Here is a 22,778-nt window from a genome sequence, read left to right as displayed (position 1 = left end):
TATGTAGGCTGAATAAGGACATGGCAGCCATTCAGACATGATGGTACTGCATCTGATATTTCAGGGCCAACTTGTACATAGCATGGGTCTCCTGTGAAAGTTACAGACATATCTGCACACGTACATTGGCACTAACTATCACGTGGTTGCAAACTGTGGAGTAACTGCTGTCAAGGGTCTTGTCAGACATTCCTGCTAGTGATGCCAAAGCACATTGACTGCCTCATGTATGAGGCTTGTTTTCCCCTTATTGAGTGATGGTGTCATAGTTGTGTGCCATATGCTGCGTTGGACCTTGCTTTTAACATGTATGTGTGAAACAGTTGTGGTCCTCTGCTATTGGCCTTCAAAGGAGATATGTACATGATATATGTCATTAAGAGTGTGTGTGAATGTGACCATTGTATGTTAGGCTTCACATAAGCTCTTGCATGTTCTGTGTCCTACTCAGTATCTCAGCAATGCTCCATGAGCCAACACTCTTATTCAGTAGAGATGAAGGTGTGTAAAAAGGAATCGCCAGACCATGATATGGTGATTATAATAGGTGTTTATTTAAATTAGTTAACTAAAGTGGTGAAGGTGAATATATTCAGAAGAAATTATTTACAATCTGTTGCCGCCTGCGTATACCAGCAGCTGTGTTCTGTAGTTCCCCCTCCTGTTGCAGGCCAGCATCCTCCTCTTCCTCCTCTTCAGGCATGTGTGGCTCTGGTTCCAGGAGGGGGATGTTTCTTCTGATGCAAATGTTGTGCAACATTGCACATGTGAGAATGATCCTACAGACCATCTCGGGGAATATAGGAGGCTAACACCAGTGATGTCGAGGCAGCGGAACCTTGACTTGAGGATGCCGAAGGTCCGCTCGACAGTGCTGCGTGTCCTGCTATGGGCCTCGTTGTATGCACGCTCTGCAGCTGTACTCGAGATGTCAAATGGTATCATAATCCATGGCTGGATGCCATACTCCTGATCAGCTGCAAGAGAAAATGAATGGGATCATGTTGATGTAGATGGCACTATTGAAAAGACCTTTAATGGCAGTAGTTGTCTTGTGTTGTCTGTGACTCTTTTGTGTACTAATGTGACATCCTATGCTTGTAGGCTATACCATCTGCATTGTGTTGTTTCCTTGGCTGAACGAGTGTTTGTCTGCTAACCGTTTGTCAGCAGTATGTTTTGGGATTTGCAGTACAGTGTGCCATCCCTAGCATTGTGACTTGTGATACAGGTGTCTGTGTGCCTTCACTGTGGGTGAGATAATAGTTCCATGCACAGTTAAAATTTAAAGTGTTGTTAACACGTTCATATCAAAGTACCCTGGACATCCCATACCTTTAGACTTATGCAATGTATTAATGTAAAGGTCATTGGGACACTTACAATTTACAAGGTGACATTTCGGCAACCACACTCATTGACGTCTTCACATTAGGCTGTACAGTACATTCCGACGTGTGACAGGTTCAATGGTGACTTAAGAAACATGGCTAGCGATGTCACGGCCTCAGTGTGTTCCTGTCGACATGTTGCTGTTGTGGTGTATGTGTTGTGTGCCCTAGAGGGTTGCTGTGCAGTGTATATATATGTAGGTTTTTGTACTTACCAACAAATAGTCCATTGCCATACCGTCCATCCTGGAAGTGTTCATTGATGGTGCAGTGACAGAAGATGTATGAGTCATGTACACTCCCAGGATTTTTAGCCACGATGTTGGTGATCAGTCCCTGGTGATCGACAATGGCCTGCATGTTGATGGAATGTGTGTGCTTCCTGTTGCGGTGCAGGTGTTCAGTTGCAGCAGGTGGCACAAGGGGTACATGTGTGCAGTCGATTGCACCAAGGACGTGTGGGAAGCCACTGATTGCATAGAACCCCTGTTTAGTTTCCTGCTGATTCTGCAGTGTGTTAGGGAAGCAGATGTGGCGGGGTGTCAGTCGAATGATGGCGTCCAGTACTTTGGGCAAAAAGGCGGAGAATGATGGTTGTGATATTCCGCCAACCAGGGAACCAGTTGTTTGAAAAGAGCCACTTGCCAGCATATGAAGTACGGCAAGCAGCTTTGTTTCTGTTGGGATGGTGCGGGGTGTCACAAAGTGGGGGCCAACTGCTGTTCAATGTTTCGCAGAAGCTGCTGAATGGCCTGCCAGTTCAACCGGTACCTCTGTATGATGTCATGTTCCCTGAGGCCCTGAAGGGTTGTTCTTGGGCGGAATATCCTCTCCTACCTTCTGCGCTGCCTTTGGGGTCCCTGCTGGTGTTGTTGTAGCTGCTGTTGTTGCTGCGGGGCTCTGCGTCTGCGTGCACGCTGGATTAGTATCACCTCCATGGCTCCCTGTTGCTGCTCTGCTGTTTGTTCTGTGTGTTCTGATTAAATACAGGTGTGTTTGCCCCATTTTAATGCCTGCCCTGACCCAGGCGTTAATTTTTGGCGCAAATTGGGCTGTGCGTCATTTTCTGGCTCCGCCTCCCGGCCGTGCATCATTTTTGCCCGAAAGCATAAATACGACACACGGCCGTTTAAGCCATTTTTTGGACGGGAACGCCTACCTTGCATATAATTAACACAAGGCGGGTTGCCGCATCCAAAAAATGACGCACACGGTGGAATTTTGTTGTCCGTGGGCTCGGGCGTCAATGTTTAAATACGGGGCAACGTTTGCGCTGATTGTGCGTCAAAATCTTTGATGCACAATCAGCGCAGACGGAGTATAAATATGCCCCTTAGTGTGGTGGGCTGTGTGAGTCAGCGTGTATGTAAAATGAGTTTTGATCTAAAAATAAATGATACACTTCATACCAGAGCTTATATTAGCTTTTCACCAGGCTCAAACACTGGAATTCTGGGAATATGGAGTTGTTTATATATGTTGATTCATAGTAAGGATTTTTGCATGCCTCTTCATGTTGGCAAGAATGCGCAAATCAGAGAGTGGACGCAGGATCTTCAAGTGGATTCCAACAGGAACCAGAAAGACGGTGACCCAAGCCCTCGTCAGTAGCAGACTCGACTACGGCAACGCCCTCTACACAGGCATCCCAACAAAAGACATCAAACGACTCCAACGCATCCAGAACGCATCCGCCCGCCTGATCCTCGACATACCCCGCCGGTGTCACATCTCCCCCCACCTGAAGGACCTCCACTGGCTCCCCGTGGACAAGAGGATCACCTTTAAACTCCTCACCTACGCACACAAGGCACTACACAACACCGGACCCTGCTACCTGAACTCCAGACTCAACTTCTACGTCCCCTCACGCCAACTACGCTCTGCCAACCTTGCCCTCACCATCGTCCCCCGAATCCAGCGCAAGACCTCTGGCGGCAGATCCTTCTCCTACCTCGCCGCCAAGACCTGGAACTCTCTCCCCACCTCACTACGCCAGACCCAGGACCTCCTCACCTTCAGGAGACTCCTCAAGACATGGCTCTTCGAACGATAGCAGCAACACCTCCCCTCCCCCCCCCCAGCGCCTCGAAACCCTAACGGGTACATAGCGCGCTTTATAAATCTATTGATTGATTGATTGATTGACACCCATCGAGGCCTTAATGTTACATCAATTGTGCAACATTGACAACTGATTTTGCTGTGTATGCCACACTATTATGATCACACTTGTGCATCCCCATCAATGGCTATATCCTATTAAAGTGCTCCGATGTGGGGACAATAAAGTCCCTTGAATACTCCTGGGGGCTGGAGATTGTGGGTCTTAGCAGATGCCTCTGAATTAAAACACCACAATTGTTCAAAGCAGAATACAGCTTTGCTTGCACTTCTTGTGGTGAATATGCAAATGAGCATACAAATGCTGGTGCCCTGATCCTAAGTCTAGATGCCCCTAGAGGGCCATGAACTGTTGCCATGAGAGAGGTAACTGAGCCAGAAAGAGTCTAGAAGAGACAAGCTGTGCACACAAGGGACCTACTGTGCAATACACCAAATTCCAATCCACTGTACTGGTTGAGAGAAATAAATCATTTTGAACCTATACAGGACCCCACTTCAGCATTGCAAATGCAGCATGATGCAGCATGAGAATCCAACAAACATTCCCTCTGCTCCGTGGCCCACAGTCAGTAAGAGTAAAGTAACCACACTCAAAGGTTATATCTACCCTAGGCGTGCGGTCACCCTTGTGTATAAGTAACACACAACTGCCTCATGTATTTCCCTCACCTCCTGCTCTAAACCTATCACTCCCTCTTATGGACTCACCTCTTACTTTGTCAGCGGTGTCGTTGCTGATATCTGCTTGGTGCCTGTGAGTGGAGAAATTAAAGAACCATATTTATCCTCGCTGGGCTTCCTTCGGGAGTCTCATCCTAGCTGCCAGGCTTCTCTTGCTTCCAACCCTATCAGGTTTCCTCCAGAGGTGGGAAAGAGAAAGAGTTGGCACCAGTAAACTCCAGTACGCCGTGGTGGGTGGGGTTTTTATTGAACTTTGTGCTCCAAGCTGAGCACGGAGTGGCAAAAGCTAAGTGAACTCTGCTGGTGGTTAACTGCCTACCACTAGTGATGGGGTCTCCAGAGCTTGTAAAGGCTTGGGAGGGAGGCTGCACACCCCTTCTACTTCAAGATTACCATGGCCATGAGGAATGGAGTCCCTGGGACCAGTGTTGGCTCAGAGAGGGGGAGCACACACTCCACTCCTCTTAAAAGTGAATTCAGCTCTAGGGATGGGGTCTGCACGACCAGCATTGGCTTGGGGAGGGGAGGCACACACCCCATCTCCTATACATTGATTTTGAAAAATAAAAGTAGAGCCAGTACCCAAAAGGGGAGCCAGTGGGGCTGCCCCCCCAACAAAAAAAAGAGATCTGGTTGGGCCCCGGACCACCCATAACATTATGCAAAGACCTGCTTTAAATTTCGGGAGCCTGGTGGTGCACCTAAAAGATGCAGGGACACCAGCAAGCATTTTTTTTTTATTTTGTGGGGGCTGTAGGAAGTGCAGCAGCCTCCCAGCAACATTGAAAAACAAAACAGTAAGGCTCCTGGGTCATTAAATCAATGGTACTAGAAGAGTTTACCATGTATTTTAAAGTATTCCTGGCCAGAGCACTATGCTTTTCAGCAAGAATGCAGAGCCCACTTGGGGTCCATTATATGGCTGCACTCTGTAGCTTGAAAAAATGTTTAAAAATGTTTAGAAAAGACTCAAAGACATTTTAATAAAGCTTTTTTTTTTTTTTTTAATGACAATCACTTTTAATAAAAATTCAACTGTGTGAATTAATTTAAAAACATTTTATTATAATTATTCTTTATTTGCAGCAAAAAATTATTTGTATGTAATGGAATAATCTACAGAAAAGCACATTTGTGTACATGGAAATTATTATCACTCAATCAGTCAGGATTTATAAAGCGCAGTTAATCACCCGATAGGGTATTCAGGAACTTGAAGGTCGCAGAGGCTCATTCGAACAGCCAGGTCTTGAGGGCCATTCAAAATTCCAGAAGTGAGGTGATGGTCTGGGAGTGTGTGGGGAAGCTGTTCTAGGGTTTTACTGCAACATGAGAGAAGGAGCATCCTCCACTGCTGCTTCAGTAGATTCAAGGTGTATGGGCAAATGAAAGGAAGGCAGAGTCTTCTTGATGGTTGGTGGAAGTTTAGCTGGTGGTTCATGTAGGCACATCCTTGGTTGTGTAGAGTCTTGTGTGCGTGGGTCAGCCGTTTGAATTGGCATTTTTTTCTGTACAGGGAGCCAGTGGAGTTGCCTGAGGTAGGGTGTGATGCAGGTTCATTGGGGAAGGCCGACGATGAGTCTGACTGCGGCATTCTGTATAGTCTGAAGTCTCTGTAAGAGGTGTGTGGTGATTCCTATGTAGAACGCATTGCCATATTCCAGTCGGCTGGTGATGAGGGGCTGCAGCACAGTGTGTCTCGTGTGTAGAGGGAGCCACTTGAAGATCTTAAGTAGCACGCCCAAATTGAGGAAGCAGGCAGAGGAGATGATGTTGATTTGTGATTTCATGGTGAGCTTGTTGTCAGTGATGATTCTGAGGTTTCTGGTGTGGTCGGAGGGTGTGGGTGTGGGCCATAGGTCTAATGGTCACCAGGAGTCATTCCATGTGTTGCTGCTGTGGCCAAAGATCAGTACTTTCATATTGTCTGTGTTCAGCTGCAGGCAGTTGTTCTTCATCAAATTAGTGACGTTTGTCTTACATCTGTGGAAGATAGTTCTGGTGGTGGAGGGGTCGTTGGTGAGTGAGAGAATGAGTTGGGTGTTGTCTGCATAGTAAATTATGTTGATACTGTGGGATCTGACAATCCTGGCCAGCGGGGTCATTTATGTCTTGAAGAGCGTGGAGCTGAATATGAGCCTTTGGTGGCACCACTGGTGTTCTCCTTGACTTTGGAGATGAAAGGTGAGAGTAGATCTTCTGGGTTGTTCTGGTGAGGAAGTAGGTGATCCATCTGAGCGAATCCCCTTGGATGCCAGTGTGGTAGAGTCTATACATGGGATACGGTGTTGAAGGCTGCTGAGAAGGATCAAAGCTGCTGTTTGTCCTCAGTCGCAGAGGGTTCAAATGTCGTCAGTGGCTTTGATCAGGGTAGTTTTGGTGCTGTGATTGCTGTGGAAGGCGGATTGGGAGGCACGGAGTAGTTGGTTCTGCTCTAGGTATGTCATGAGTTGCTTGTTGATGATCTTTTCCAGTACCTTCGTTGGGAATGGGAGCAGGGAGATTGGCCAGAAGTTTTTAGGTTCACTTGGGTCGCTGGGGACTTTTTATGTAGTGGTCTGACTTCGGCGTGTTTCCAGGCATCAGGAAATGTTGTGGTGTTGATAAAGATGTTGGCGGTGAGTTCCTAGCTGATACTTTGGTTTTCAAGGTTGAAGATGTAGTGCTGGCATGGGTCTGTGGGAGCTCCCGAGTGGATGGATTTCATGGTGAAGGTGATGTCCTGGGTAGAGAGGATGTTCCAGGTGGTCAGTATGTGGTTCATGCTGATTAATGTGGTGGTGTATCTGTTGAGGAAGTCCATAGGTGTGGGTTGGGGTTAGAAGTTTCTGTATATGGATGCAATCTCATCACAGAAGAAGTGGGCAAGGTTGTCACACAGCTCCTGTGAGGGTGTGATGTTGTTTGCCCTGGCAGCTGGGTTGGAGAATTCCTTAATGATGTTGAAAAGTTCCTTGGTATTGTTGGCGCTGCTTTCAATTAATGTGGCTAGGGCTGTCTTCTTTGCTGACCCCAGCAGGTGGTGGTATAGGTTGAGGGAGGTCTTGGAGGCTGCTCTGTTGGAGGTATCCTTGCTGGTGCACCATATCCTCTCCAGCTCTTTGCTGTCTCATTTCACTGTCCTGAGTTATTGGGCATACCAGCTGGCCTTTTTGGAGGCTTTTCTCCGAATGTTGCCCTTAATGGGGACAATGCTGTTGGTGCAGTTGGTGATCCAGACACTGATGTTTTTTACTCCCTGTTCGTGGTTTGTGGCAGTAGCGGTGTTGGAGGTGTTGAGGGCATCTGCCCAACTGGTTTCTTAGATTTTGTTCCACTTCTGGTGAGGCTCTACTCCTCTTGGGGATGGAGGTGTGGGGCCTGGAGGTGCTGAAGTGGATGATGGAGTGATCGGTCCATGTGAGTTCTGTAACACAGCTGTTTTTGACGTGGTTTACTGAAGGTGAAAATGGGGTCCAGTGTGTGTCCTGTGGAGTGTGTAGGGATGGAGACAATCTGGGTCAATCAGGGGCTGCTCATACTGTCGAGGAGGTGTGCAGTGTTGTTGTCAATGTGGTCAGCAATGTGGAAATTTAGGTCACCGGGGAAGATGTAGTCCTTGGACTCTAAGGCTAGGGGCGCAATAAGGTCTGCAATGGTGTTGCAGAAGCTGGAACACGGGCCTTGGGGCTGGTACGCGAGGATGCCTTTGATGGTTGTTTTGTCATCCATGTGGAGCTTGAAGTTGAGATGTTCCATGGGGTGGTGATGTTGTCTTTAGTGGTGGTGCACAGTATGGTGTCTTTGTGGATGATGGCCATTCCTCTTCCCAGCTTCTTGGTGCAGTTCTGGTGAGTGATTTTATATCTGTAAGGGATCGCTGTGCCAATGTTTTGGGTGGTGTGGGGTTCAGCCAGGTCTCAGTGATGAAAACAATGTCAGATGCAAGGATGGCGATGAGGTCCCATAATTCAGTGGAAAGCTTGCATAGTGAGCGTGTGTTGAGAGGGGTGCATGCAAGCTGGTGTTTTTGATCAGGTGGTGTCTGTGGTGTGTTCGGGGTGGGGCTTGTCGGTGGGCTAGTGTATGAGCTGTGGCAGGTGAAATGGCAGTGGGTGCAGGTAAAGGGCCCTATTGTGGTGCGTAGGTCAGCGCGGTGGCAGTGTTTGTTGCAGCCTCTGGGGTCAAAGGTGTAGAGCTTGGTGATGTTGTATCTTTTGGGTGAGGGAAGTCCAGGGGTCATGGCGATGGGTGCGGTCCAGGAGCAGACAGGCCCAGATGTGCTTACCTTTGGCCTGCATTTGGTGTATCCGCTGCATGCAGTCACGCTGCGGCCTGCATTAAGTAGGTTATGTTGTGGGCGGGCTTCTGTTGGCAGTAGGAATGGTGAGTGGGAAAACCCCAGTGGGAAAACCAAGGCAGCTGCGGTATCACTGGATCAGTCTGGAAAAAAAGGAACTGGAAGCCACAGGCAAGTAGCAAGCTAGGTGTCCAGGTGATGTAAAAGATACAAAAAAGAACCTGTCATACACGCTTCTAGATCTTGCACATGCACAAAATGTGATTATACACAAGTGGAGAGAAGATGGCAAAAATATAATCTCAATTTTTAAATGTAAAAGTATAGAATCTAAGGTGTCCATGGAAAGGCAATTCAAATGAGCAATATTTGAAGTTTAAGGGCAAGTACCCAAGAAAGTCACCATCGTGAGAACTATACTTTAAACTGAAAATATTATGACACTGTTATGAAAGGCTTATTTTTGAGGAAGTTAATTATGGGTAGCATTGGTAGGCAGCTTCTAACCCTGGTTTGTCCTTACCCAACTCTCTCACCTACCTACTTTGCTTGAGATAAGAGGTCATGAAGACAGTAATAGGAACACAAACTAAACAGGGCTCTAAGTACACTGTTTACTTTCTGCAGTGCCTACGTTTTGTCTTATCTTAACCCCTCTGTAGCAAATATGAGGCTGTTGAAGTACTAATGCTCAAGGAACTAGGGCCAGATGTATTAAAAAGTTTTGCACTCGCAAACAGTGCGAATCGGTAAATTTAGCTCTTTGCGAATGCAAAACAGTGGTCTGCGATGCATGAAATGCATTCGCAGACCACAAATAAGAAATCGTTAAAATTGCGATTTCTTTTGTTGCGTGCTGGAAATTGCGAGTCGCAATTTGCGATTCGCAATTTCCAGGGCGCAAGGCTATGCTGGAAAAAATCGCAAATTGCTAGTGGTAACCTGGTGCAAAATTTAAAAATGCAGTAAAACTTCATTTTTAAATTGAAAATGTAAAGCACATGCCCTTTTGGCATGTGTGTACCTTACATGTTGAAAAAAAAATGATTTTGGGGTGCAGCCAGCACCCTGGCCTTTTGCATTTCCAAAATTGCGATTTCTGGTTCAGAAATCGCAATTTTGGAAATGCAAACAATTTGAAGCTATGGGCCAACAGGCCCATAGATGCAACTGGGGCCAGTATCGCAATTTGCGATTCAGTAATAGCATTTGCGATTTTTAAGAAATGTGATGCATGGCCCTTTGCGAGTCGGTAATAGCGATTTCTTAAAAATCGCTATTAACGAATCGCAATGGGATGTGATGATACATCTGGCCCCTAGTGTCAAGATAACAGATGGCAAGAATTGCATGTGTAACCTCTGCTATTCCTGCATTTTGAGTCATACCTTTTTCTTGGGTGGAATCACAATACATATTTAGTCACAGCTCCTTACTAATGAGCAAGTAACTAATGTACAATATACTGCTATAAACAAAATGAACATTTTTGTTATCTCACACAAATATGCTTGTGCACATAAAGAGCATAGAATTAATTGTGCTTTGAATAAATGTTTCAAATCACATTAATTCATGTTGTGCCAATTGGAACCTCCTTATGTGTGTAGTGATGAAGACGTTTTGGACATGGGCACCATTCCAAATACACTATTCCTGCACCCTAACCCCTTTTAAAATAGCAGCCCAGGTGAGTGAAGTCCCCGGGGCTTTACAAGGCTAAAGGAGAGGAGCCACATCTCCCTCCCCTGTTAAATAGTTTTGGTCGCATGGCGTCCCTGTAGCCATTGGAGAATCCGGGAGGGGTCTGCAGGCCCTCATCCCCTTTAATTTCAATCTGTCCTAGGGATAGGGTCCTTGGGGCCTCAGAGAGGCTAGGGAATGGGGGCCATGCACCCCTTTCCTTTTAATGTAAAATTGGTTCCTGCAAATAGGGTCCCAGGCCTCCTAGAGGGCCATATGCCTCCCGTAAATATTAAAATTTTCCACCCCCTGGACTCTAGTCAACTCAGTCATAGGTGGCCATAGTATCCCTATCCTCCACCTTTATATATATTTTTTACCTTTTTTTTCAGGGCTTGGGACTGAATCCCAAGTCCTTAGATGGCTGTTGCCACATCATTTTTGATGTGGTGGTAGCGAGTCAGATCTCATCTCGAGAACTGTTGGCTCCTTGGATCCTCCAGGGCATGAAATATACAAAGGTCTAGAGGCTTAATTTCTCCAAAACTATAGAACTGTTTTACAGCAAATCAGAAAAGCTATGCTTTCTGGACCAAGAGCTAGCTTTCTGCCAAATGTGGTGTAAATCCATTCAGCCATTTGAGCTGTAGCTGTTTCATTTTTCTGATGGAAAAATGTATGAAACAAACACGTTTTGGGACCCACCTTTTTCTTGGCTCCCGCTTGACAGATCACCATGAAACTTTGCAAGAAGGAGCTGCAGTGGAGAAACATTTTTTTGGAAAGTTTAATGAGAATTCAACTAATGAAAGTTATTACGAAAGCAAAAAATGCTTTTCCCATGGATACAGGATCCTAACTACACTGCCACTGGGTAATATTAATATATATATGTATGTATAATGTATGTGTATATCATAATATCATCAACATTGCTAACTTTAAGTAACACAACTTATTGTTTTAAATTGATATATTTAAACAATATGTAACTTTAAAAACGTGTTAAATAACTTTTATAAATTGTAATTCATTTAAAATAAACTTTGAAATAGCTAAGAAATAATATAAAAAATCTACTGCATAGTTTAAATATACATAAAAACACTAAAGAAAGTGCATGTTTTGGTGGAGGATAGGTACACATTTATTTTTCGAACTCAAGTGCAACAAACATTAGAGAAAGTGCATATAAAGGACGGTTCCAAGGTTCAAATGAACTATTCTAACCCCAGATTTACAGCACTGAGATCAGTGCATATGCTTGGAGTTGTCACATTCACTAAACCCTTATGAATTAAAAAAAATATTATTAAAAATGTGAACATGACATACATTTGTAGAAATGTAAAATAGTTGTTTTAACTAACATATCAATAAAATGATGTTTTTTACATCAAGATCATACCTCGATCTCACCCATAAAACAAACACACACCTAAAATAACTCCTTTTCCCCCTCTTCTTCCCAAGCAACCATATAGTGAAAACTCATATTCTGTCCATGCTAGACTACTGCAAGTCTGTGCTGGGTGTGACTACCAAAATACCCCCTACAAGTAGTGCAGATAGTACAAAATTGACTGAACCTGAGTTTCAGAAGAACATCGTCCATCTCGAAAAAGGCACCTTTAAGGAGCTGTGCCATAAAACAATATATAATCCTGGCAAGGAAACCTACATAGCCTCTCTGTTTATATTACATCAATCTTCTCGTGGAATTACACCTTAGCATGACTTTCTGGCAAAAACTCACAAATTCAGAAAAAAAAGACTGAACAGAAGTTCATGTAATTCTTTACTGTTCTCTTTGCGGCCCCAATCACCTTAAGGAAATATCAAAAAACCATTTTATTTTCAATACCATTTAGAGTGTTAGAGGTCTGGTCACTCCTCTGCCCACCGCCGCACACTTCCTACGAGTGCCAAAACACTTCTTTTCTTGGCACTTTATAACTTTTCTCAATCAATCAAACTTCTAGGAGCAAGGCTCTTCTTCCCAAGTCTAGTGGTCTTGTGTCAAAGTAATCATCAGGTCGGTGCCTAGTTCCCACTACATTGGTAAAACTGCAATCAAGTTAACTGAATAACTTTACTTCTATAATACAAAAGGCTGTTTAGGATATTATAATGATTTAATAATAGTTGGGAGTTTCTATTATTGAAGATCAGAAGTGCTTTCGTTTTTATAGTAATGTGGGAAAGATCTTCCATAAAAATGCATACATGAAAAAATTATACTTAAGGGGAAAAAAACATACAATTCGAATCCTATTATAGCCTTAGAATACATCGTAGTGGACTCTACCGGCCATTAAAAGCCTTCTCTCGCGTTAAAGGCCCAAGCCGAAGACGAGGGTCTTTAACAAGGGAGAGGGCCTTTAATGGCCGGTAGAGTCTCGTACGGCGGGTTCTAAGGCTATTAGAACATTTTGCCACTCAGGGGCAGAATATTCTATTAAATAAAACAAATTCCTCACGAAGCCCGAGGGGATTAAAATCTCCTTGGGCTTCGTGAGGCTTTGTTCACAGCTGTTGCTGTGAACAAAGAGAACATTGGAATTTTGGCTCTGGGGTTTTACCAGCAAGTAAAAGCACGGAACTCCATTGTCTGCAATGGACATCCGAACATTCCAATGTTCTAATAAATAGTAATGCGGCCAAAGGGACTATCAAACTTCAATTCTATTTAATTGCATACATGAAAAAAATTGATACTAAGGAAAAATAAAACCTTACAATTCGAAGCCTATTGAACATTGAGGCAGCCAAAGGGACAAACATCCAAACTTTTTAATTTAAATATATTTATGTAAAATGGAAGCAGAAAAATATTGTAGATGCTAAATAACAGTAATTCTACAGTGACATTAAGTCGTCCTATAACATTTCTTAGCTGTTACACAGAAGAAAACATCAGTTTCCTTTATTCGATTTAATTCACCACAATGATCAAACAGGTGGCTTTATTTCAGTACAGTTTGATACAGAGGTCATCAGAAACTCAAAATAGTCTTAAAAATAATCATTCTTGTTTACTTACGAGACCATTTCTGGTATATCTTCTTCTTTTTTAAATCGGCCGGCCCAAAGTAATATCTTCTTATCAAATGCTGTCGGCCTTTTTTCATTTCTGTATATTGTGTGACCTTTAACAGAACAAGTAATGATTTTAGAACTACTGCAATTATAAGTTTGATGTTAACAGATTTTTTTTCTTAAAGAAGGTCTATTACTCAATGTTACCTTCAATTGTCTGGAATTCACAATGTTTCTTAAAACAAGGTTATGTTTATGCAAATGTCACCCTCTTCCCTTACAAGCAGAACATGAACAGCAAGCTCAGCTATTTAAAATTAGACAGAATGGATTTCTAACATTCAATAGAAATAAAACGTTTATAACACAAACAAAAACCATATTATTTTTCAAATGTTTTGTATCCACCAAGACCCAGCAGGAGCGGGATAACACAAACACCTTTGTATCGGTTCTATCTCAATTTACCTGCAGTATTTGGCTGGAACACTTACATCATTTTTGCCAGCAGCATTTGAATTAGTGTCCTTAAATTATAAGACTATCATCTTTATCCAAAAACTGAGGAATTGGTTTACCATACAGTGATGATAGTGAGAGAGCGTAGTTTAAATATTACATATTATAGACATGAAATGCTTATGTTTAACAATGCTGCATTAATAATATTATTCATTGAAACGTATTCATAAACGTGGGGAATTGTTCACATGTGTAAACTAATGTCAACTGTAAGAAATAATCGTTTATATTAGGCCTAACTGAGCACATTAACACGTATAAAACTGCATTCATTAGAACTCGTATATCTTAAGTTAGCGTGAGTCGAGAACTAGCTGTGTAACTCTCATATTAAAGCGTATTTTTCTGTTTCTCCAGTGTGCTGCCTTGCAAAAGACCATGACCCAGCGATTGTTCTTTTCCTTACTTGTTTGCAACAATGCTAGATTTTCTCATTCGCATGCTAGCAGCTTTTAGTATAAATTTATGAACTTCGAAACAATTATGGACACTTCCAAGGACGATAAAGCGTGGAGAAGAGAACTTTTGACCTGATGTGTGCCAAGGAAATGAAGTAACCCCGGATGTGCCACCTACGAAAAACGTCAATTATGAAGACCAATTAGGAGTTAGAGAAACATCACAAAATGACAAATGCATTACTTAATGTATAATTTAATAGGTTACCGATAGTGGGGTGTAGTGACTATCCAATAGAATTTTGGGGGAATGTATTACGAAAAAGGGATAAAAACCCATGACACAAGAGACAAAGCGCATTAGGTAGGGAATGATATCGATTGCATCCAGAAACTCTGTCACTTTATTTGGTGACTTGAGACTTAGACAAAACCATCCTTGCCCATAGACTGCCCCATTACACTTTCCTCCTAATGAGGAGAGTGTCCCTTGCCTTTAACTTAGATAGACTGACGGTGATCTAACTGATGTCCTGAAGACGAAGACTGATCCTGTATGCTGACCTATTCTGAGGTGGGTAATTATAATTATTGCTAATGGAAAGACATTTATTTGCCTTTTCTTTCTAGGTACCAACTGCTGTATGTTTTTATTAGAGACCCTAGTTAGAAGTTTTCCAAATTGATGTTCTAAATTGTTTTGCATGAAGCCCAACATGCTAATGCTAATTTGAGGTTAGATGAGGTATTCATTATGACTGACGAAAATGACGCGACTGACGTAGTGCTATGCTGAACTAAGACCTTTAGGAGGTACTATGTATCGCGATCTGCTCTTATTCGCATGATTATCTTATGTTTCTGATCTTTGCATTATTGAAAGCTTATCATAGTTATCGCCTTGTGATTATGCTTATTTGCTTCTTGGTTTAGAGATTAATGCATTTGCTATTAGATTGTAATCAATAGGGAATAAAATTCACAAAACTCCATTAAGGTGTGGTTATTCATGACTGAAAGGTCATGATTGCGCCGAAAGTTTATTAATGACTAAAGTGAAATATATTTTGGTGTTATCTGTTGACAATGTTATTGATATAATGATCGATATATTGATCAGTTATCTCGTCTTACGGTGTCTCACCACTGGGTCCAAAGATTCATCGGCCTAAAACGAGTCCTGATGTGTATAAATTTAACATAGACGGACGCGTTAACAGTTCTGGTAGCAGAGCGACGGTTTGGCCCTTGGGGGCCCTAGGACGGAGTTTCATTGTTTAATTAGTTTTTCCGTGATAATGCAATTTGGAGAGATGATGAGTTGCTAGGTTCGCCATGGCTTTCCCGGGATATCGGAGCCTGCCTAAATGAGTTGGGAATGTTCTCGGCGCCATAGTATGTGTGGTTAGGGTCTTTGCGCTTACTAAATCTTATGCATCTTGCAGGTGGTTGTGAAAATTTGCGTGTGTTTAGGCCAAATTAAGTGTTGTTTAGAAGGAGTGGGCGTACTCCACAGTATGAGAGTAGGGAAGTCGGCGTACTTCATGTGAATGCAGTGCTTATTGCTCAAAATTATCCACATGGTTGGTTGTTGTATACGGACCTATTGAGGTCTAAGACTCCGGAGTATGATGATAAATGTGGTTTATGTTGTAATCTGTGCGGTTTAATAGGTCAATCGGGCGTGGTTGACAAGTCAAGTTTCGAGTTATGATGCATGTATGAAACCTTCGATGGAGATTTGACAAGTTCTAAAGTGCACTAGAAGGAGTCATTGACAAGTCGAGAGTAGGATTTGCAGGTCGAATTCTGCTTGCGTATGTGGGAACTGAGAAGGAGAAAGTAGCGGCTGAGGCTTCAAGTGAAATCTCTGTAAAGTTCTGAAGCGAGTGTGTTACCCTTCCTGTAGTAAACCAGCAGATTTGTGTTGTCATTTTAAGTGCTTGCAATAATTTGCGTTAGTTTGTATGAGTTGTAAAGAGTTAGTGAGGTGTGGACAAGCCGCAAGACTTTGTCAGCTGCAGTGTGTGTGAGTGTGACATCAGTGGTGCCGCGCTGAGATAGGTCAGATGCCGAGAGGGGTCGCGCACGGATTGGCTGCCGTCCGTGAGAGGCAATAGGTTGAGAAAAGGGTAGGTGAAGAGTGTCCTGGGAACTAAGCCGTTTTCTGATTAAATACGAAATAAAGAATTGCAAAAATGAATTTTGTTAAGGCATTCAAAAGCGTTTTGAAAGGAGATGTATATATTGTTGCAACCGATGGGGAACCTACACCACCTGAGGGTACTCCAGCTTATACAGTTATGGAGGAAAAGGGTGTCGCACCTTGTTTATGGATAAAACAATGGCACAAATTAACAGAGAAAGAGGGGTGTCTAGCGTTTCCAGAACATTGGACATTCAATCCAAAGGTGTTAGAAAATTTGAGGTGGATGTTAAGTACACAGAAACCACCTCCGAGACCGGCACAATACGAGGCTTTGGCGATTTGGGACCTGATGGCTCTTAAACATAGGCAAGAAAGGTTTCACAGAAGATTGACAAGAGCAGAAAAATCCTATGCAGAGGCTAGATGGGATAATGAGAATAAAATGTGGAGACGAGGAATAGTAGATGGGTTAAAGCTGTTTCCGGCAATAACACAGGGAGAAGAGACACAGGGAAAGAAAGCTTCTTGCAAAACCGACAAAGATTCAGGCAAAACTAAAGAAAATAAAAGGTCCTGGGAAGAAGAAGTTGATTCAGATGATGAGGCATTTATGGATAGATTGTTACATGATCGTCCGCCACTGTATGCGGTGAGCGACAGTGCTCCAAGTACTAGCTTGAATCCTGGGAACCAGACAAACGAAAAGGGAGTTACTGATACGGTACAGACTAGTGATACAGACTTGATACAGAATGGTGTCAGTGTACCCACTGCACCAGACTCGCTGATACAGTTGCAGCCTCCACCGCAGATAAAAAGAATTTATCCTGATGTCCCAGTGCTTGAGACTACTACGAACTTGGTGGTGCCGCCAGACCCGATATATACAAAGCCAAGGTTGATACAGATTGAGGCAACTCCAAAGCTAGTGTCTAAACCACCACAGCTGATACCTGGGTATAACCCCGTAGCGGGTCCACTGATAGAACTTGTACCAGGTACATTAGAGCAGACTTATGGTGTTGAAGCTCCAAGAAGCTTGGGACCAGGTCAGACACCTGCCGCTATATCGCTACCTATTACTGTCGGTCCCCCGGTGCCGTTATATGCACAGGAGAAAACAAGGACATGTGAACAGGGAGATATGACTCATGAAGCGATAAGAGGAGGGCCTATTAGAACTCCACAAATAATGGCCCAGGGAGGACAGGTATGCGAACAACCGAGACCCTTAATGGACCTTAGTCCAATAGGGGCACCTCTTGAAGCAATGCGGCAAGCAGGGTTGGGAGTCTTGACTCCCCAAACTATGAGTACGAATACCTCCCACACTCCAATGATACATTCAGGGAACATTTCACTGCAAGGTTTTACAGTACAACAGTTAAATGAGTGGTTAGAGAAAACTTGTACTTCACAAAAGACTACAGTGACCACAATTGAACCTGAAAAGGAAAAACAAGATGAATATCTGAATCTTGTACGACTAGGAGCAGAAGCTGCTGAGTTGGTGGAAGGAACAATGGGAGTGAATAGGCTGGAATCATACACTGAGGCAGAATTAAGATACTTATGCCCTAAGATTACCAAAGAGGTAGGCAAAGTACACCAGAGATTAACGAATTTGGCAGACAAATACAATGTCGATATTGGAAACACGAAACATTTGAAAAGGAGCTACAGATTAGATTTTGACACTAAAGATTTTGAACACATGAGATCTGCAGGCATGAAGGCACATTTGAAAGAGCTGTTGCAAAGTGCACAAATTTGGGGTGCACTAGAGAAATGGGAAGGCCGGTGGGCAAAGAAAAGAGATAAGGGAAAAAGAGATAGCCCAGGGTCTAATGAAGCAACAACCACACCCAATTTAGACACAGTGAAAATCCTACCTACGAGAGAAACAGCTGGTGGTGTCTTAGTGCATGTGCCTTGGTCTAGGGGAGACATTTTGTCCTTTACGAATGATTATCCTAGGTTAAGAGAAAAACCAATCGAGTGGTATCAACAGACAGATAGATTCGTGAAGCTTGCGAAGTGTCTTTGGGAAGACTTGAATACTTTATTTGAGATCATTGTTCCGCCAGATTTGTGGCTCGAGTGCAAGAGAGGGGTAGATTGGCCCACGAAGGAGCCGGCAAGGGATAAGGTGACTGGAGCACCTTCTGAAGAGGTGATGAAATATTATCATAAAGTAATTGAGTTTTTGAAACAAAAGGTGTCGCCGAAGGTGACCGATTGGCAGAAAATCGACCGGACTTCTCAAGAGGTTAAAGAGTCAATACATGCGTATTATGAGAGATTGTTGAAAGCGTTCAAACATTACAGTGGTACTGAGACAATTGAACCGAAGGACATGAATCATCTTGTGTTTAGGTTCGTCGAAGGGCTGAGACCAGAGGTCAGCCAGATGATTAAAAATCATTTGATTTGTTGGCAAGCTAAACCGATTGATGAAGTGTTACAGTATGCGAAATACTGTAGTGATGAAATTGAGTTGAAGCAGAAAAAGTTGAAGGAGAAAGTGATGGTGATGCAGATAAGAGCTGCACAAGCTGGAATACAGGGAAATGGTGTTCAGCAAATGATACAGCAACAACCGCAAATGAATGGTGTGTTTCAGGCACAGCCGAGAGGCAGAGGTCGAGGTTTTGTGAACCGTAATTCTGATATGAATAATGTTGTTATTCAAAATGACGGTCAGGCAATGAAAAAGATGTCATCATGTCATGCGTGCGGGGGCATGGGGCATTGGAAACGGGATTGTCCGAATATGGTGCAGGATGGTGCAGTTCAGCAGAGCATTAATGCCGGTACACTACAAAATTCACGAGGTCCAAGAATGAGACACCAGAACCCGAATTTTCAGAATAATTCGGTGCAAATGTCAGGGGTACAACCCATGCAGCAAATGCAAATGCCGCGTTTCCAAACAGTGTCAGTGCAACCAATGCAACAGCAGATCCCTATGGTGCCTAGACAGCAAATGCAGTTACCCCTGGCTCCGATGGGACAGCAACAGGTGACGCTTCCTCAGCAGGTCACAGGCCAGGTAACAAACCAAAACAACACTGTACAACAATTTCCATTACGAGGTGAAAGTGACATGAATGGGGATTGGTCAGACGACAGCTCAGACAGTGAAGAGTGCAGGCTAGCAGCATCTTTAGAGGTGTATCAGAGAGGCCCATATGTAGAGGGAAAAGTAATGGGCTATAAGGTTTCATTTTTAGTCGACACAGGAGCTACACGCTCTACAGTTCGCAGTGCAGAAGTACCAAGATTACCTCTTTCAGGGCGCACCATACGAGTGGTCGGAGTGGCTAACCAGTACCTGACTAATCCAATTACTGACCCAGTGCAGGTTGAAATTGGAAATTTCCAAGGCCTGCATAGATTTGTTGTATGTGATTCAAGCCCAGTGTCCTTACTAGGGAGAGACTTATTATGTAAGACCAAATGTTCGATTACCTGTTCTAACGATGGAATAGAAGTACAGACAAACAGTGATGATGAGGGAGATGAGGGTCAATTCATAGAAGAAGGAGGAGAGATGAATGAAGATTACCCTCTAATTACCCTATTCCCAGTGTTTACCTTGATCGATCTACCTTCTGATCTACAAGGGTCTGTAACAGAGAAAGTGCGGGATTTGACTGGAAAAGAGGTTGGATTAATCAAGGGAGTAGGGCCGGTCAAGGTGCAGATAAAGCCAAATGCAGTGTTCCCACAAGTGCCACAATACCATATGACTCAGGATGTCCTCATTGAAGTGACACAGATAATTGCAGATTTTCTCGGACAGGGAGTTTTGAAAGAAGTTCTGAGCAGTCCGTGTAACTCTCCTATTATGGGTTTAAAGAAGCCCTGTGGAAAGGTTCGAATTGTGCAGGATTTGAGAAAAATAAACAAAATTGTGATAAAATGCTGCCCTGTGGTACCTAACCCAGCGGTAATAATGTTCCAGGTTCCTTGTGATGCTGAATGGTTTACTGTAGTAGACCTATCACAAGCATTTTTCTCAATACCTCTTCACGAAGATAGATAATTTTTGTTCAGTTTCAAATTCCTGGATAAGGTGTACAGTTGGTGCAGAATTCCTCAGGGGTTTTCTGAGTCACCATTTATCTTCAATCAGATATTGAAGAAGGATTTGGAACCTCTTGTGCTGCCTTTCAATTCGACTCTTGTGCAGTACATTGATGATTTGTTGATTGCATCTAAAACCAGAGACAGCTGTAAATATGATACCATTGCATTGTTGAATCATTTGGGAAAGAATGGACACAAGGTGTCACCTAAGGAGTTGCAATACTGTCAAAAAGAAGTGAAATATTTAGGACATCTGATTGAGAAAGGGTCCCGAAGAATATCAAAAGAGAGAATAACAGCTGTTTTACAAATGAATCCCCCAACAATTAAGAGAGATGTCAGGATGTTTCTGGTAATGGTGGGTTACTGTCGCCAGTGGATACCCAACTTCTCGATCATTTCAAAACCCTTAATAAAATTGACAGGAAAAGAGGTCAAGGATGAACCATACACAATCACTTTGACAAAAGAAGAGCTTGAATCATTTTTAGAGCTGAAGGAGTGCATGTGCAGGGCTCCAGCATTAGGAATGCCTGATTATGAGAAACCTTTTCTGTTGTTCTGTCATGAACGTGATGCTTGTTCTTTGTCTGTTTTAACACAGGTCCACGGAGATGCAAATCGCCCTGTAGCATATTTTTCAGCTACTTTGGACCCTGTCGCAGCAGCCTTACCGGGTTGTTTGCGAGCAGTCGCAGCAGTTGGTCAAAGCCTTTCACAATGTGAAGGCATAGTCATGGGATACCCTCTGACAGTATTGGTTCCACATTCTGTCGAAATTCTGTTGACACGAACTAAGACGCAACACATGACAAATGCACAACTTCCAAATATGAGACGATTATTCTGGGGTCACCAAATGTTACATTAAAAAGATGCACTGTGCTGAACCCGGCAACTTTACTTCCCAATGAGAATACAGAAATCAAAGATGGGGAAGAATTTGAGCATGATTGTCTTGAGGTGACCGAACTCTGTACCAAACCACGCCCAGACATACAGGATACCCAGTTAAAAGAAAATGATTGCTTTATGTTCGTGGATGGGTCCTGTTTAAGAGATTCCACAGGAACATTGAGAGCTGGTTACGCAGTATGTACCATATCTGGCATAGTCGAAGCCTCCTGGCTCGAGAAAGTGTTTTCTGCACAGGTGGCAGAGTTAATAGCTCTTACAAAAGCCTGCCACGCTGCTGTGAATTTGAAAGTCACAATCTATACTGACAGCAGATATGGATTTGGAATTGTGCATGATTTTGGCCAACTCTGGTCACAGAGGGGTTTCATGACATCCTCTGGTTCACCAGTGAAAAATGGAGAACAAATAAGAGATTTGTTACATGCGATTCAGTTGCCTCTTGAAATTGCCGTGGTGAAGTGCAGTGCTCACACCAGATCACAAGACTTTGGGGGTTATTCCAACTTTGGAGGAGGTGTTAATCCGTCCCAAAAGTGACGGTAAAGTGACGGATATACCACCAGCCGTATTACGAGTTCCATAGGATATAATGGACTCGTAATACGGCTGGTGGTAAATCCGTCACTTTTCCGTCACTTTTGGGACGGATTAACACCTCCTCCAAAGTTGGAATAACCCCCTTTGTGTCAATGGGGAATGGTTATGCAGACCAAGTTGCAAGATTTTGTGCATTAAACTGTATATCATTTAAAGAGCAGTGGGAATTGTTACCACAACCTGAGAACGATACGACCTTAAGCCTAGCATTACGAGTGGTTGATACCTTAGACGAATTAAAGACATTACAAAGCTGTGCTAGCAAAGAAGAAAAACATTCCTGGCAGAAAATGCAGTGTGTACAAAGAGCAGATGATATGTGGGTTTCAGAGGAAGGAAAATTGGTTCTGCCAAATAGTCTTCTGTCACAATTTGCCCGATTATATCATGGGCAGGAACATTTAGGAAGAGATGCCATGATCAGATCTTTTAAAATTGATTGGTTCAATCCAAAATTCAGACATGCCGCAGAAATTACTTGTCACAGGTGCGTCATCTGTCAACAGATGAACGCTGGAAAAGGAACAGTGGTAACTTTGAGCCACATTGGAAGAGCTGGAGGTCCATTAAACAAAATGCAAATGGATTTCATTGAAATGCCTGTTTGTGGAGGATTGAAGTACGTGTTGGTGATTGTGTGTGTTTTCAGTCATTGGATTGAGGCATATCCCACACGTAGGAATGACAGTCTTACAGTTGCAAAACTACTACTCAGAGAGTTAATACCAAGGTTCGGGTTTCCGGTTTCTATAGAATCAGATAGGGGAAGACACTTCGACAATGAAGTGATTAAACTTCTGTGTGCCGCACTCAACATTGAGCAGAAGTTGCATTGTAGCTATCGCCCTGAAGCATCAGGACTAGTTGAACAAATGAATGGTACCTTAAAATCAAGAATAGCA

General features: G+C 43.2%; 1 protein-coding gene across 1 annotated transcript in view; it reads right to left on the bottom strand.

Moving 5' to 3' along the window:
* Nucleotides 1-22,778, bottom strand: part of LOC138264426 (protein FAM162A-like) — a 178,916-nt gene that overhangs the window by 72,319 nt on the left and 83,819 nt on the right. Inside the window, exon 2 of the mRNA XM_069212542.1 lies at nt 13,205-13,310. Within this exon, the coding sequence (XP_069068643.1) occupies nt 13,205-13,310 (106 nt within the window). The remainder of the gene's footprint in view (nt 1-13,204; nt 13,311-22,778) is intronic.

The sequence above is a fragment of the Pleurodeles waltl genome, chromosome 2_1 (genome assembly GCF_031143425.1).
Source record: "Pleurodeles waltl isolate 20211129_DDA chromosome 2_1, aPleWal1.hap1.20221129, whole genome shotgun sequence".
NCBI classification, from domain to species: domain Eukaryota; kingdom Metazoa; phylum Chordata; class Amphibia; order Caudata; family Salamandridae; genus Pleurodeles; species Pleurodeles waltl.
This window is presented reverse-complemented; position numbering and strand designations above follow the sequence as displayed.